The sequence below is a fragment of the Excalfactoria chinensis genome, chromosome 1 (assembly GCF_039878825.1).
Source record: "Excalfactoria chinensis isolate bCotChi1 chromosome 1, bCotChi1.hap2, whole genome shotgun sequence".
In the NCBI taxonomy this organism is placed as follows: domain Eukaryota; kingdom Metazoa; phylum Chordata; class Aves; order Galliformes; family Phasianidae; genus Excalfactoria; species Excalfactoria chinensis.
Window position 1 is genome coordinate 59,684,803 of NC_092825.1, and position 16,785 is coordinate 59,701,587.

The 16,785-nt window shown below is 39.1% G+C and overlaps 1 protein-coding gene across 2 annotated transcripts in view; it reads left to right on the top strand.

The window, feature by feature from the left end:
- Nucleotides 1-16,785, top strand: part of PTPRO (protein tyrosine phosphatase receptor type O) — a 151,056-nt gene that overhangs the window by 78,187 nt on the left and 56,084 nt on the right. For both annotated transcript variants that reach the window (XM_072342099.1, XM_072342100.1), the window contains exons 2-4: nt 6,327-6,600; nt 14,800-14,958; nt 16,532-16,684. In XM_072342099.1, the coding sequence (XP_072198200.1) occupies nt 6,327-6,600; nt 14,800-14,958; nt 16,532-16,684 (586 nt within the window). The remainder of the gene's footprint in view (nt 1-6,326; nt 6,601-14,799; nt 14,959-16,531; nt 16,685-16,785) is intronic.

A 16,785-nucleotide genomic window follows, 5' to 3' on the forward strand; every position in this document is an offset into this window, starting at 1 on the left:
TTGATGTTGCAATATTTAGCAGAAAATACAAGTCTTTACCCGAGGAAGAGTCTGGGCAGGGAGCTGTGAAACTGAAAAAGGTGTATTGTTGGGATGAGCCAGGTAGACTGTGCAGTACTGATAGAAGCAAAGTGTAAACCTGAAAGCTCTGCTGAAGTAAAGAGTTAACTCACACTTTAAAAGATAATTAAACTTATTGAAAACAGAGTCTGTCATTGAAACAGCAAGGACTTTTGGGGACCATTCTTTTTCATAGTTATGAAAAGCCAGAGGGTGGCTGGGACCCTCCCACACCTGTGGAGTCTACAGTCTACAGATACAGAGTTATATTTTACAAAATAGAATAAATGACTGAAACAATTTAAATATCCAGATTTTAACTCTGTTCTCTTTACAATAACTCAAATGAAACAAGAAATTTCCAACAAGTGCATTGCAGATTTGTTGGATATAAGATCATGCTTTCTGAATAAAATGGAAGTTTACCATTTTTATTGGAATTGCTATTCAGTATCATTTGTCACCATCAGAGGATAACAATATTAATGCAGCATACATTAGGAAGTTAGTGAAGAAGTACAGTGACGTGACTTTTATATGTGATTTGCAATACTATTTATTTTATGGAATTTCTTATGTGCCTTCTATGGAGGTAGCGCTGCAAGAATATAATGTGGGCAAAGATCCTGAAGTCTGCATTCCAGTGTGTCAAGGCTTGGACTAACCATGCCCAGAGGGAGGACAGAGGAATTGTGCTAGGAACATGGACTCATTGGCTGGTCAGTGCACTTCCTAAAGTAATTCAGATCTTATGCAAATCCATGAGTAGTCTGTTTGGAAAGGTCATCTTCATTCTCGGTCATTCCACTTGTGAGCATACAATTAAATAAAAGGTATCTTGACTGCAATTAATCATCATTTAGAATAAAATTAGCAACATTGTCTGTAGGGAAAAATATATATATATATATATATATATGTATATATATATACACATATATATATATACATATATATATATATATATGAGTACAGGAAAAACCAGTATTTTAGCCAGGAGATCTGGATATAGTGAAAATACTATCTTGTAACACTTGCAAGTATGTTAATTTTGACCAGTGCTATATGGTAGGTAAGCATAATGGTACTTATGGCCATAGAAATCCTCATAGATTCAAAACATACTCCTGCTTAGGGATTTCAGATACTTTGAAAAATCCATGATATTCACAAATGACTCTGTAAGAGCTGTCAGAGAACAGATTTGTTTGAGGCCTGACACTTGTCTAGTGTTAGACAACATGATGGATTTGCCGGTACTTTAAGCTTAGTTTTCTGGATTTGATGAGCACACACGGCTCTTCCTGAAGTCAGCAGGACATTTAACTACTTGCACTTCTGAGAATCAAGTCCTGGCCCCATGTGTTTCAGAGAGAGGCATTCAAAAGCTAAAGTACATAAAAATAATAGGTGTTTTGCAACTTTTATCTCTTCTTCATGAAAAGCTTAGACTGTTGTGTGGGAGTAAACTGAGGATATGTACTTCTAGAAAGAGGACTCTGAGCTCTGCTGCACACCATTTATTTTCCTATTACTCTTTGAAAATTGTTTATTTGACATGTCATTTGTCTTCTTGCCTCACCTCCTTTTTATTTTAATTGGGACCTGGTTATTGGCTAGAAATTCCACTAGTATGACTCATCCCTGCACTGAAAATGACTGTGAACAGGCACCACGTTGTGGGATTGACCTCCTCCCCCCCTTTTTTCCTAAGTGCTTTAACATGGCACGAGTTTGTAATAATAAGCTAGGAAGGAAGTTGGAGCTAATCATTTGGTTCTGAAAGCACAAGCCCTGCCAAATTTCCCCACAGGCATGAAGCAGCCGCTCAAGCTGTGACACCAGCAAATTAAATCCTGGAGGTAGCTGACCAGAAGTAATGAAATGTGTACTTACCATACTGATGCTGTCAGTCCTAAGACACACTGACTTTACAATCTAGTTAAGTGGGGCATGTTTGTCACTTCCAGTGCTGCTACAAAAAATATGCAGGTTTGTTCCTAGCCTTCTTCCCAAGATCACAAACACAGTGCTGCCTGGTAACCCTCACTTGTACAACAGGAGGAAAAAGATTCCTGTAATGGTCTGTGGTTTTTAAAATGCTGCCAAAGTGAAATCCATATCCCAAAGGAGATAAGTGATCTACTCTTATGACATGTTAATTACCATATCTTTGTATTCAACGCTTATCTGCTGCTTGCGTCTATAAACTCATAGCTGGAATGGAAGGATGGAAATTACTTTAGGACTCAATAGATAATTTACAACAGAGGTCTAGTAACCACGTGTCCCATGCATGCAGCAAATTAAGATCCTGGGCACCCACAGGTATGTGGAAAAAGGCCATGTAATCACTGAACAGAGTGAGTAACTCTAGAGGGAGTTATGAGTTATGCAGGTGGAGACAGGTACACAAAGGAGAGAGACTATCATTTTGTTGTCCCAACATGCTTAGGTGGTAAAGGACTCAAAAAAAAAGTTATTTTCCCCACACATGTATTGTCATAACTAACAAGAGCATGTATCTGTGAGGTTTTTATGTATTTAGATAGCACAGGCATGTAATGCTAATTGCATGTGAGCTATTTAAGCAGGTTAGCAGATTGTCTGCTGAGTGGAACTCACTGTGAATTAAAAAAAAATCAAAAACACTGTGAGCAGAAAAATAAGTGTGCAGTCTTCAGTGTGGTTAAAATCATGGTATAAAATCATAACCCATATAAGCAGCCTGAAAGCATCTAATTATATCCTAGGAATGTCTATAACTCTGCAATTATATGCTTAATTTCCAGCTGTACTTGATGAACATCACAAACGATTTATAATACTACCAAGCACAAGGAGCTTGCTTAGAACTGTTTTTTGGAATGTATAAAATTTGAGGTTTCTTTTGTGTGTTTTTGCAAGGCAAGTTAGGCAAACTGAATTAGTGTCATGCAATTCATCAGCAAAGCCAAGAGAACAGTAGACTAGAGTAGTAGATAGAGTAGTTATCTCTATCTTTAGAGATAAAACCCTTCTCTTTCCTCTAGTGAAGCATTCAAGTGCAAGACTATGGAAGCTCAAAACCCCTTGACTTCTGTGGGATTATAACAGGATGAGTGGATGAGTGCAGTCCTACAGAGAAGGACATTGAAGTATTGTTGGATGGAAAAGTAAATATAAGCTAGCAGTGTGCACTCACACCCTTAGAATTCAACTGTATGCTGAGATGCATAAAAAGATGGATGGCTAGCAGGTAGAGGGAGGTGATTGTCCCTGTGTTCTGCCCTTGTGAAATCACATCTGCAGTACTGTGTCCAGGGGCAAGCCTGGGACCCCTGCACCAGAAAGAAAAGGAGTTGTTGGAAGTGAGGGCTATGAGGCACTGTTACAGGCTGCCCAGAGTAGCTGTGGATACCCCATCCCTGGAGGTGTTCAAAGCCATCTTGGATGGAGCCCTGAGCAGCCAGAGCTGGTGTGAGGTGTCCCTGCCCATGATAGGAGGGAAAGAGCTAGGTAATCGTTAAAGTCTCTTCCGAGCCAAACCATTCCATGGTTCTACAGTACTGCAAGCGCACTTCAACCAAAATGCATAGTAATCAATCACATCTGAATTTGATCTGTCTTTCCTTGATTGAAAGCCATGCTTTCTGTGCTGTGGCAGCATATGTCTCTGAAAGCTGTGGGTGCATCACAGAATCATTAAGGTTGGAAAAGATCATGAAGATCATCTAGTTTAATCATCAACCCATTACCTCTGTGCCTAATAACCATGCCCCTCAATGCCACATCCAAACATTTCTTGAGCACGCTCCAGGTATGGTGACTCCACCACCTCCCTGGGCAACCTGTTTCAGTGTCTCACCACTCTTTTGGAAAAAAATTTCATATTACCCAGCCTGAACATCCCCTGGCACAATGTCAGCTACTCTCTCATCCTCTCACTGTTACCTGGGAGGAGTCCAACCCCATCCTCACCACAACCTCCTTTCAGGGAGCTGTAGAAAGCAGTAAGGTCTCCACTGAGCAACTCCTCTCCAGACTGAACAGTGCCAGCTCCCTCAGCTGCTCCCTATAAGACTTGTGCTTTGCATCCTCCACCAACTTCCCACTCCATGGCCTCAATGTCTTTCTTGTACTGAAGGGCTCAAAACTGAACACGGCATTCAAAGTGTGGTCCCGCCACTGCTGAGTACAGGTTAATAATCACCTCCTACTGGTAACACTATTTCTGATACAAGGCAGGATGCCATTGGCTTTCTTGGCCACCTGGGCACACTGCTGGCTCATGTTCAGCCAAGCGCTGACTAATGCCCTCAGATCCTTCTCCTCTGTGTAGCTTTCCAGCCACTCCACCCAAAGCCTTTAGCAACATGAGGGGTTGTTGCGACCAAAGTGCAGGACCTCGCACTTGATCTTGTTAAAGTTCATATAGTCGGCTTCAGTCCATCAATACAGCCTGTCCAGATCCCCCTGGAGTGCCTTCCTCCTCTCTGACAGAAAGAAATGTTGCCTCCCAACATCGTGTAATTTGCAAATTTACTGAGGGTACACTCAATCCCTTCATCCAGATCATACCAATAAAGGTATTAAACATGGTGGGTTTCAATACAAGCCCCTGGGGACACCACTGATGACTGGTCATAAGCTGAATTTAACTCCATTTACTACTAATCCTTCCGACTCCTCATTTAAAAAAATAAATTGAAGTAGGTATCCTTTGACATTTTCTTATCCTGTTTGTTTATTTTTCTTTATTCTAAATATAATCCTCGGTTAAAGATTCAGGGCTCTACAGATCCAAATGCTGAATCAGGATTTAGGCAAAATACAAACACTTGAAATGTGGTATTTTAAGCTTTTAAAGGGTAAGCCTATTGAATTCAGCCAGTGTTAAGGGAAGCACATACAAGCTTTTGCATAATTTTTGTCCTATTTTGTAAGCCCTTTAGAGCAATTGCTCTGCCATCTGTGAAAGATGGCAGGCCTGGATGCAGTAGCAAAGGAGGGGTCCCACAAGGGCAGAGTAGAAGGGAACAATTACTTTCCTCTCTCTGCTGGCCACCCCTCTTTTGATGCAGCTCAGGATACTACTGGCTTATTTCAAGCTTCCCATCTGCCAGAACCCCCAGTTCCTTCTCCACAGGCTGCTCTCTATGAGTTCTTTTCCCAGTCTATATGCATACCTGGGCTTGCCCCACTTCTCGATCTTAAATCTATTTACACTGGTTATCTCTATTTGGGCTGAATTTATTATGTGCTTGTTACCTTGTTCTCATGTTGGGCCAGTGAAATGGATTTGCTTAGGTCCTTCCTTCTCAAACCTGTAATTCTAGAACAGGTTTATTTATTTATCTAAATAAATGTCAGAAGCTGGCAATATTGTATACGTGAATTCCAGATAGGGGGTTTGTCTCCCACAACATAAAAAAAAAAAAAAAAAAAAGCATTATTCTCATGAAAAAATCTCCACTAAGCAAAATTTCAGTAAGACAGAGTGCTACCTTCTGAATGAGATATCTGTCTCTGGTACAAGAACAACTTGATTGTTTGAATAAACAGCAAACTAGTCACAGGCCCATCCTGCCCTCCAAACAGAGCTCTCAGACTGTAGGAGGAAAAGATACTGTGGAGCTGAGAATTGAAAATATATTGCAGCTTTTATTGGAGGTTAAAAAGCAAAAAGATTCTAAACACCAGCGTGTCCTAAAAAAACAAAAAGCCAGCTCCGATATGAGCTTGAACTGTTTTTTCTCCCTAATTGCTGTGAATCTGTTTTGAAATTCCTGTAGAGATCAAGTGCTTCTTGCTGACATCTGATTTGAAATTAATCAAAAGTGTTTTCAGCTGGCAATGGCTTAATATGCTCATCATATATATTAAAAAGGTTAAATTGTTCCTTTTTCACTACTTCTAATAAAAGTAATAGTGGAATGAAGCTAATGAAAAGTACCAACCAAAACAATGGGCAGAGAGCTGAGGGCTGTTCATTACATGGTACTTGCTGGAAAGGGCATATTTGGAAATGCTTGATAAGTGTCAGAAATGATTCTTTAGTTTTGGGCTTTTTAAATTTCATTATGGAAAAACAAACAAACAACAAAAAACACGTAAAACACTAGAATTTGATGTTAACTGTCTTGTAGAATAAGAAATGTTACTTCATCACAAAGATAGCACAAGCATCTTATAAATACCAAAGGAAATGGGTACAAGTGGCTTTAAGGTTTACTAAATGATAGGCTATACTTCAACAATATCTTTTCATTTTTTGTTTCTTGTAGAATGCAGAACCTTTCCAAGTTACTGTTCGAGAAGACAATTGTATCGTTGTCTCCCTGGAAGCATCTGATGTGGTGAGCTCATCCTCTGTATATGTTGTGAAGATAGCTGGAGAATCCAAGAACTACTTTTTCCAGTTTGAAGAATTCAATAGCACTTTACCTGCCCCTGTGATTTTTAATGCCAAATACCATGGCCTATATTACATAGTAACTCTGTTGGTAGTGAACTCAAATATGGTTTCGAAGTCAGCAAGATCAATCACTGTGTTAACCAGTAAGTAACATCTTATTCTTTTTTCTTTGTTTCTTCTCTTTGTGAGTGTTTGTGTTTTATTTTTGTTTGTTTTTTTTTCCTCCAAAAGTTTGTTTTATGGAGAAGCTTTTTTATCTTTTATTAAGTCCTCCTTATGTGTGGGATGAATCCCTGTGTGAGAACAATAAAGAAAACATTTTGAGAAGGCTGGAAGGAAATTTCACAAGGTCTGGGCAGGAAAAAGGGGACAGCTGTGGGGTTCCCCCAGGTGGCCTTCCCTAAACAATAAATGGAGAAGTTTAACATACTGGAGAAGCTCTTCCCCAGGTGGTCATCCTAACCTGTGAAAAAGGAATTCTGAAAAGCTACTGGAAAGCACAAAAAGTGTTGACTCGTGTTTCAGTGTAAATGTTCCTGTTGTATGGTGAGGTATGTCTTGCTTCAGGTGCCATGGCACTGTTTTTGAGTTGCTGATATATTGAAGCAGTACTAAACCTGTAAAGAGGATGGTAGCCACCAAGAGCATATGTTTCTGCCACTACAGCTGAAAATTTCCATGTGCTGGAGTCTATATTCACCATCATCTGTTCCTTACTACCACAAGGTGATCTTGGGGAGAGGCATGATTCAGTTTTCTCTGTAACCATGCAAAGCACCCGTGCAATTCCTGCCATATTTCCAGGATTTGTACCATGAGTAGTCTTCATCCTCCCCTTCTGTGCTGAAGTTGTGCACTAGGACAACTATGAAGGCTCCCACAGGAAAAATATAATGCGGTAGAGCAATGCAAGCCTTTCATTAGGCATATCTATGCATAGTGGAATATTTACGGCTTCATAGGCCATCTGGATTTCCATTTATTTATTTATTTATTTTAATTGTTACAGCTTTACAGCTGAAGTAGTAATTCTAACCCAATTTCCTATTTATTTTTTTTTTTATTTGTTGTATTATCTGACATACACAACTGAACAAATTCCTCATCAAGTATTTCAGTGGTTTTAGAACACTGCTCTTGCAGTCATGCAGCAATGCTAACTGCTGCTTGATTTCCAGAGCCCACAAGGTCACTGGTAGCAGAGTCAGGTGTGATTCAGGATGGCAGGTGGAGAATGGCACTCCTGTGCAGGGAATCTCTGAAGGAATAAGGGAACTAGTGTCTCATAGCCTATCACAGCCAATCCCAGACTCAGTCTCTGGCTCACAGGATTTCCAGAAGTCATTCCTGAACAAGCATGAGTCTGCCAGCTCCAACAAGCATATCCCATGTCACTCTCACTCCTCCAAGGCTCAACGGTGCCCTTCCCAATGGAAAATAGCCCACCCCACCCCTTCTCACCACCTGTCTTATGCGGGTGCTCTGGCAGCTTCCCAGGGTTTCCTGCTGTGGCTTCTGCTCACCCAGACCTTGGAAGGACTAGTGATTTTGGCAGTGCGCCTGTGCTGCTTGAGAAGCTGATTCCCTTTTTGTCACACTTATTAAGCTTTCTGTTAGTCTCAACAGAAGAACAACCATGTTACTGAAAAGAAAGGGCATTTTGACATGCGGCGTTGAAGGGTGCCATACTAAATGCTATAGGAATGATGTAGATTTCCTCCATGGTGCAAAGGACCCAACATTCTTCCTAATATTTTCCTTTAGACAGGTTAATGCTTAGCTCATCATTTCAAATACAAGGATGCAGGAATGAAAGTAAATTTGGAATTAGAGGTTCATGCTGTTTCTACAGAGTTCTTCTGAGAAGGCTTCTTTAAACTCTTGTAATAACTACTGACTATTAAAAACTTCACTAGACAATAGTTGTTTTCCCCTTTGTTTTTGAACTCTAAAAGCAATCATTATTAGCAGTGTCCCACTGCCCATGACAACTTGAATTTTTGGCAGATAATAATGATGATATATTCATATTTTTCTTCATTCTGTATAGTCTTTCTACTTCTTTAACTTTCTTAGTTTTTTAAATGTGTAAAGACACGTAACTATCTAATTTATTTTATCAATATCTTACACATGACAAAATGGTACTCTGTGAATAGCATCCAGGACAAAATTAATTTGTGTTCTAATTTCATTGGTGTCAGGAGAGCTTTGTCAGTGTAGATTGGCCCTATTCATTATTAAATCGCAAGATAAATCAAGTAGGATACTCAGTGATGCCAGTGTGGTAATTCCCAAAGATATACTTCAATATTTCACAATAATTTTCTGGGCTCTCCAGACATCTACAGGGTGTTCAGTGCAGAGAAATGATGCCTTTCAGCTTGGCTATGTGCTGGAGACCTGAACATCATACACAGCAGTGTATATTCAAATTGTGCATCTCAAAATGAGAACTAAGTCCTTCAAAGAGATTACCTACTTATAAATTCAGTAAGAGTCACAAAAGAACTCTGCTTTCTGGTGGTCTTTCTTGATGACCTTTTTTTTTTTTCCTGTTCACATCCCTCGGTGATGTGCTGCTTCTCAGCATATTGGCAAGAAAAAAGTACATCTCTTTGCAAGTTGAAACTTCATCCCAATCAAATCAGGGAAGATATTTTGTTTTATCCCTCAAAGGTTACTGCATGGGAGAGAAGTGATTCGCCAAGTGAAAGATGATGTCAAATCTAACAGAATGCACAGTCTATATATGTATGTATTTATGATTATATTTGTAAATTTGTTAATATTTTGCACATAAATGTATATTTATATAAAAATGTAAATGTATAAGATTATGTAAGTATATATATATATGCACATATGAATGTTATCATTTGAAGCTTCTGTTGTGAACTTAAGCCCTCTGTACTGGACAGAAGAGTTCATTTTCTTCTTCTCTTTGACAGAAATAATTTCAGACATTTCTCGGGTTAATCAGAACACCACAGACTGTGGGATGTGTTTGTTTAGATTTTGTATGCCAGATTGTTCTAATGCAAAGTGTGACCTATTTGATTATTTCTTCTCAGAGCCTTAGAATACTGTAACCTTGAGCACAGTCACATCATCGGGTTGCTTCCTGAGCTGGGACTTTTAGAAACATAAGATGATTAGGACATATTCAAGTCGTAGTCAGGAAACCTGTAAAATAAAGTCTAAGCACAGAAAAGCACTTGTTCTGATGATTCTATAGGAAAGCTATGGTCTCAGTAACTGCACTTGAGGGAGAAAATGGTGAAGTGACACCTTGAGCACTTACTGCTAATGATAAGCGTGTTGCCACCCTGGCCAGTTTCCTGTGTAAGCAAATGTGTTGTGCATAATATATGACCATCCTTCCAGTTTTCAGTCTGGACAAGTTCAGAAATCATTAACATATGGAAACCATAACAACTATTTTCACTCTGCTTTCTTCTATTGTTACTGGAGCTTGGGGTTGACAGCAAGTGACTCCAGAATTAATCTCACTAATTTAGTGTTTAGAAAAAAAAAAAACAAAAAACAAAAAACAAAAAAAAAAAAAAAAAACAACAAAAAACAAAACTTGCAAGAGATTAAGTTCATTAATAATAGTTTTTAAGTGAGTTTATGAGAGAAGTAAGGAATATGGATTCAAAATCAGTGCTTAAAATTCTCATTCATCCTGCATTTTCTTTCTGGGGTGACTCACAATCATATGGTTGTGTTTTTGTTGTTGTTATTGTTCTTCACTGAAATTTTATTGTTGTTGGGATAAAAAATACTTGTAAAGAAATGGGGAAAATAGTACACGGCAAAGCTGTTTTGTGCTGTAGGAAAAGAAACCTCTTGCAGGATTTGGAGAAATCAGAATGTGTGAGGGTAATTAAGAAAAGCTCTGCCTGGCTTTAATTTAGCTTGTGATTAGTAGTTTTCATTGGTGAATTTCTCATTGTTTCAAAAGCTGACGATTCCTTACATAAATCACCATAAAATATATTCCCTTTAGGGTGAATTCTGCCTCTTTGTCTGCTACCAAAAAATATTCTCCTCAGGAGACCAAGAAGGCCTGCTGCCTGGGACTGTGATCTCTTCCGCTTCTAGAAAGTAATTGGTATTAGCCCTTGTTAATGCCTGTTTGTCATTGTGCCAGATGCTGCAGGAAGCGATTCAGCAGATCAAATCCATGCCTTCAGCTTGTTGATGGATCAGAGCTGCTGAAGCAGGAGATTCAGAGGTTGTTAGTTGTTTTTTGTGTGTTTTTTTTTCCCAATGAAAAATAGAACTGATGCCATTCGTGTATATCTGTCTTAAAGGATGATGTGGCACATCTTTTAAAAGGTTAGTTATTCATGGGAGCCTTAATATATAACATAACTCAGGAGAACTTTTAGATCCCTCAGCACAGTGGTCTCCCCAGTAAACAGGTCATGTTATTCACTTTTAAGGGAAAATGAGAATTAAGAAACAAAAGAATTGTAACAAGATGAATCTTTTTTTTTTTTTTTTTCCTGACATAATTGCCTTCGAAAGGCTGATATAAGATATTGGCCCAAATCTGTTCAGTACTAAGACGCACCCTTTTTTGCTGTGCCAGTGTTATTTTCTGGTTTGTGTGGGCATCTAGAAACTGCAGTATACAAATTGCATCATTGCTCAGATACCACTTGCACTTACATTCCCCTTTTGTAAGCAGTTACACACGATATCCTCTATTACGTATCATAAACTCAAACGTTATGTTCTTGAAGTATTAAACAGCAGCTATTGAATTTCAAAACTGGTTGTCTTTTAACAAGAGATAAAACAGTCCCTAAACTTTACAGCATAATGAAAACTTTGTACTGGCTATGACTTACTCCCATTAGCGATGCAAATAGGTAAACAGTGTCATCCTGGTGATGATATTACCTAGTTCACAGCTTCTTCATGTGAATAAAGTCACATACCTGTGAGATTTACATCACTCCACTATTGAGTCTTCTCTCTTTGGAGAGTTGTGTTATGAAGATTAGCCATGATTAATCTAGGTTTGAGTGTGAGAAGCAAGACAGTTGATCTAATTCCCATCTCATCCAGCCACATGTAAAACTACATCTAATCTGCTACATTAACAAAACATCAGTTCCCTCTCTAGAGGGGCAGGCCTGTGAATATTAAAAACAAATTTATCTGGCCTGGACTCTGGTACTTATTTTCAGTGTCCTTTTTCTCCCCTGAATTGCAAAAGCCACCTAAAACATGGATGTGTCTGGCACAGATCGAATGCGTTTACAGAGGATTTAGCCTCCAGAATTTGCCAGGGCATTTGAGGAAGAGGCTAGAAGCATTTATTATGTTATCTGTTTTTATAATGCAAGGTATGCGCTAAATGCAAAATGTGGTAATATTCAGGAGAAATGCAGAAGTTAAATTTCCCATAAACAGTTATAACTGGAAAGCAGTTGATTCAGGAGCAGCAGAATGTGAGATTAAAATAAAGGAACTTCGGTCTTGATCCTGCAAGCTTGTCTATATGAGTTTAATATAGTCTAGATGTCTAAAAGTTAAGACACTGAGCAAAAGAAAGAGCCTTAAACATGTTATTAAAGGAAAACTAAAATCCTCTAATTCTTTACTTAATATGTCTTTCAATATCAATATCATTGATGCTTCTAATTTTTCCTATGAGAGTATTAGATCATACCTTATTTAAGCTATTTCTTGAGAATTAGTAAAACCAATGGAAAACTGGATCCTGAATACTCTATCTGAACTATAAAAAAGACCAAACTGTTTATGTTCTGAATTATAAATATAAATGTTGAAGAGTGACATTTTACATATTCCTTTATGCTTTAAGAAACCCAGGAACTGTTAGTAAGTGAAAAACTTGAACATGGTTTTTATCTGCTGAGTGTCCTTTTAATTTCACAGCGTGCAAATAACTTTTGATGTGAATATTTGGTGCTGAAGGAAGGAAGATAATGGAAGACTCTTTAAATTGCATTATGTCAGTCAAACTACTCTGCTAGCATCAGCCATGAGCAAGGAGAAGTCAGTAAGCGGAAGATAACAAGAAAGAGAGTCTGCGGTGATTACCGTTTAATTCAATTATTGGCTAATTAAATCAAGACATCAGGAGGAAAAATCATTCAGATTAAAAATGAATGTAACTCCCATCTTTTATTTGATTTGTTGTAGGAAGGAATAAATTGGGTAATTCAATCACTAACTCAGGGAAGTTTCAGTTATTCTTTCAGGAATAAGGAGACCCAGATTGGAATGAGATAGCAGAAGCCTAAGACATGCCTGCTAACATGAAAGATGGCTGCTTGTAAGGGCTGTGCCATTTAGAGATTGCTGTTGACATTTGAACCACTATCATGTGCTGTGTGAGATGTGATATGAAGTATCGGGTCACGGGGATTGCCAGCTCAACTGTTTATTTCAGAATAAGTGATGGGAAGAGATTCTGCAGAAAGAAGAGGGTAGGCATTGTTTCCCATGACCTGCTTTGCTCCCATTTATTTCTAGGCAATCACAAATTGTCAGCAAGATTTTCACAGATTCTGTCATTGCAGTGCCTCTTGATATCAGTGAGCTCTGAAATTTCTATTTCTCAGTGTCTAACATACATATATAGTGATAGTTACCTGAAGATAACAAGACATATTTGCTATGAGAAATAAATTAGAAGTTCCACAGTGTTGTATTCTGGTGTTCTGACAAAGTTAACGATGGCAACACAACTCCTTCCTAAGACCTGGGCTGAGATTTATTTTTGTGATTATGTTTTTTGTTCTTTGTTGCTTTTTCTTCTTCACTTCTCATCATTGGAAGCTTCAATGGAAGTACAATCATGAAAATACTGTGCTAGCAAATGGGATTTAATTTTTATTTGTGCAACAGGCTTGCTTTTCCACCTTCGATTACCCTGTTCTGTCCACCTACTGTGAGACAACTTCCTTTTTGAAGCTGATGTTGCTGTTCTTTTTATCTGCCTTCTCTTCTGTCTGTCATGACTGTGTGCTCTTTGGAGAAAATTGTATGATGAGGGCCTGCTTCAACAGAACTTTGCATCATAGTATCATAGTATCATAGTATCGTGCGAGTTGGAAGGGACCTTAGAGATCATCGAGTCCAACTCCCAGGTTTCGAGCCCTCTGTGTAGCGAAGCGGCACTTCTACCCCCTGCGCCACAGGGGGGATTCGAACCCAGGCCCTCCAGTGCCGCAAGCAGCACTTTATACCACTGCGCCACCGGGGCAGTACTCATATGTGTCCTGCAAGAGTGTAGTGAGACCATGCTAAAGAACATGGAATTTTTGAATCTGTTCCCTACTGTGTACAAGAATTAGGTCAAAATGATAATACCTAAAAGGACATGGACATAACTACTGATCGCTGTGTATTAACTACTTCTATTAAAATACATTAATATGACTAATATTGAGTAAAACTAGAACCCTGTATTGAATAGCTGCTTAGCTCTCTTAACCAACTCATAGTTGCTATCGTTTCTTCTAGACAGCCTGTGAAAGTACATAGGCTATTGTTCTTTCTATAGCCCCATCATGGTTAGAGCTGAAAGCAGTAGATTGGCAGCTCTGTACTTATCTGCCTTCTATGTTCAGGCTACCCCCATGCCCTTGGGTAAACCACTTTACACTGTACCTCAGCTTTTCATCTGTGACATAACAGCAATGGTGCTGCTGTATCCTTTAGAAGCGTGGTGTGGATGAGTACTTTAAAGATGGTGGCCCTCTCAGGTACACTAGGAATCAGGACTGTTTAATTACTCATGAAATATATAAATGAATATTTACAGGAACAAAAAACATCATTCAGACAGTTTCCTCTAGCTGTCACACTGATGCGCTTCTTAGCTCATCTTAGAAGTTCAGATTAGTGCCAAAATTATGATTAATTTCAAGTGTTTGTTGCTTTTGTCTGGGCACTTGATCGGCAAGTGCTGAAGAAGAAAATCTTGATGGGGTGATGACTGTGAGTGCTTAAGTAATTACTGTGATTTCAACCATGACTTTTATGCCTGCTCCTCTGCAAATAAGGACAGCTTCCTGTTAAAAGGTTTTGGGTGTTGTTTTTTTTTTTTTTTCCTCTAAAACAGCATTCAGTGCACGGGCACGTTGTGTGTGGGGGAACATAACCTTGGCCTTCACATAATCCCATGTGGTTTTGCCCCAGACCTCTGTGGAGCCTCAGATGTCACCTGGGAAATTTGAGAGTTCCTGTGTCATTCCGCATAAAACCATTTGTTCCTTTGATGTTGTTTTTATAGGTTTGCCTATTAATCTGCTTCTTTCTGCCTTTTTTTCCTTTATTTGTATATCCTTTAGAACCCCTTCCTGTGAGCAGTGTTTCTATCTATGATTACAAACCATCTCCAGAAACAGGAGTGCTATTTGAAATTCAATACCCAGAGAAGTACAATGTTTTTACCAGGGTAAATATAAGCTATTGGGAAGGAAAAGACTACAGAACAATGCTGTACAAAGGTAGGAAGAAACTATTCCACTAACTATTCCTGCTAACAAAGATATGTTTTAGCTTTCTAGTTATACTTGCTGAAATCAATGGGCAACATTCTGTCTCTGTAGTAGTTGAAAACATCAATTCCCAATTCCTTCTTTCCAATCATGATTTCTCTTTGTGAGAGGCTGATGGGGGAGCTTAGAGATGCCCTTTATCTGGGAAATGCTTTCAGTACAACTGATTCTTGGGAAAGACTTTGAAGCTGATACCTCTGTATCACTATCACTGGTAGCACTGAGCGGCACTCTATGCTGCGTAGTACTGTGTATTACTCTATCATTCTTTGTTGTTCCTGAGCTAATAAACCTGCTGCATTTTATCAATTTCATGTTTCTTAGAACAGTTCAGCCAAGGACAAGCAATCTAATAACCTAGATAGTCAATCTAAAGAATTTCAGCAATCAGTCTAGCCATCTAAACAGGCTAACAAGGGCAAATTCTGCTTCTCTTTTTTATTTTTTTCATTTTTGCTTAAATCTGAACTCCCCTTTGCTCTTCTGCCATGCAGTAACTTTAAACACAGCATTTATATGAAAGATGTAAAGGGCTGTCCTACTGAAAGCACCTAAGGAGTGAAAAAGGCACTGCATGCTCTTCAGGTCCCCCAGCTGGTTTAATACAGCATGGTGGCAATATTGCCTCTGAGCAGTCCAGTAGGTAATGGATTGAATTTCAGTGATAGAAGGAAGGTTTCTGGTGCAGCAGCCTGGTCACTGTAAGCTCTCTTTAAAGTCAGCAGAGGGAAGTGCCCACATCCAGATGGAGCATGGAAAACTTTGGTGTCATTGATTCAGTGCATAGCAGAATTAGGGTAACATCTGCAAGACTGTGAAATGCCAGATACTGGGAATGGAGATTCTGGATCGTAGTCCTAAATACAAGTGACCCCTTTCCAGGGAACAAAGGTGATACAAGCAGCAATTTTTCTCTTTCACAGCTCATACACAGAGGCTGTAATACTACTGCTGCAGCTGCTGATAAATAAAAAAGTCACCTTGAATTAAAAAATTCCCTAACGAGCAAGCATACTCTTTCCCACAGCTAAATTGCCTTAAGCAACATCTCTTCAGCCCACACACGTACTGATGTTGGATGTGAGCTCAGTTCTCAGACTGTGGCTGGTGCCCAGCTGCTCTGTGGATGGCCCTTTGAACATCTCCTCTTTCCTCTGAATGCTGTACCTCAGTCTGCACCAGACCAAAGTGGGTTTTGCATGCAATTGTTAAAGGTCTGCAGGAATTGTCAGGTGCTCTTTGAGATGCTCAGTGTCACATGGAGCAGGTTGCCTGGTTGAGTTGCTTTTCCTGTGAAATGTAGTTCTTATTTCTCTTGCTGGGGTAGCAATGGGGTTTTGACATCCAGGGAAAATGTTGGCAAACTGAATTTGGAAGCTGAGCAATGTTTAAACATCTGAAGCGCTGCTGTTTCAGCATGTGTAGTTGCATTAACAGAAAGCAAACATTTGATGTGTTTTTTCTTTTATTCTTTTTCTTTGATTAAAAAAAAAAAAATCTTTTCTTTTTAAACCTTCTGCAGATTTCTTTAAAGGTAAAACCGTTTTCAATCACTGGCTGCCAGGTATATGCTACAGTAACATCACATTTCAGTTGGTATCAGAAGCAACTTTCAACAAAAGCACACTAGTGGAATACAGCGGGGTTAGGCATGAGCCCAAGCAGCACAGAACAGGTAAAGAAAATGATTGTGTACCATTTGTTCCATGTCTGTGTATCTGTTTTCCTTTCTGCCATAGGAGGAGGCTGACTGCACATGGAGGAGGGGCTGTGTGG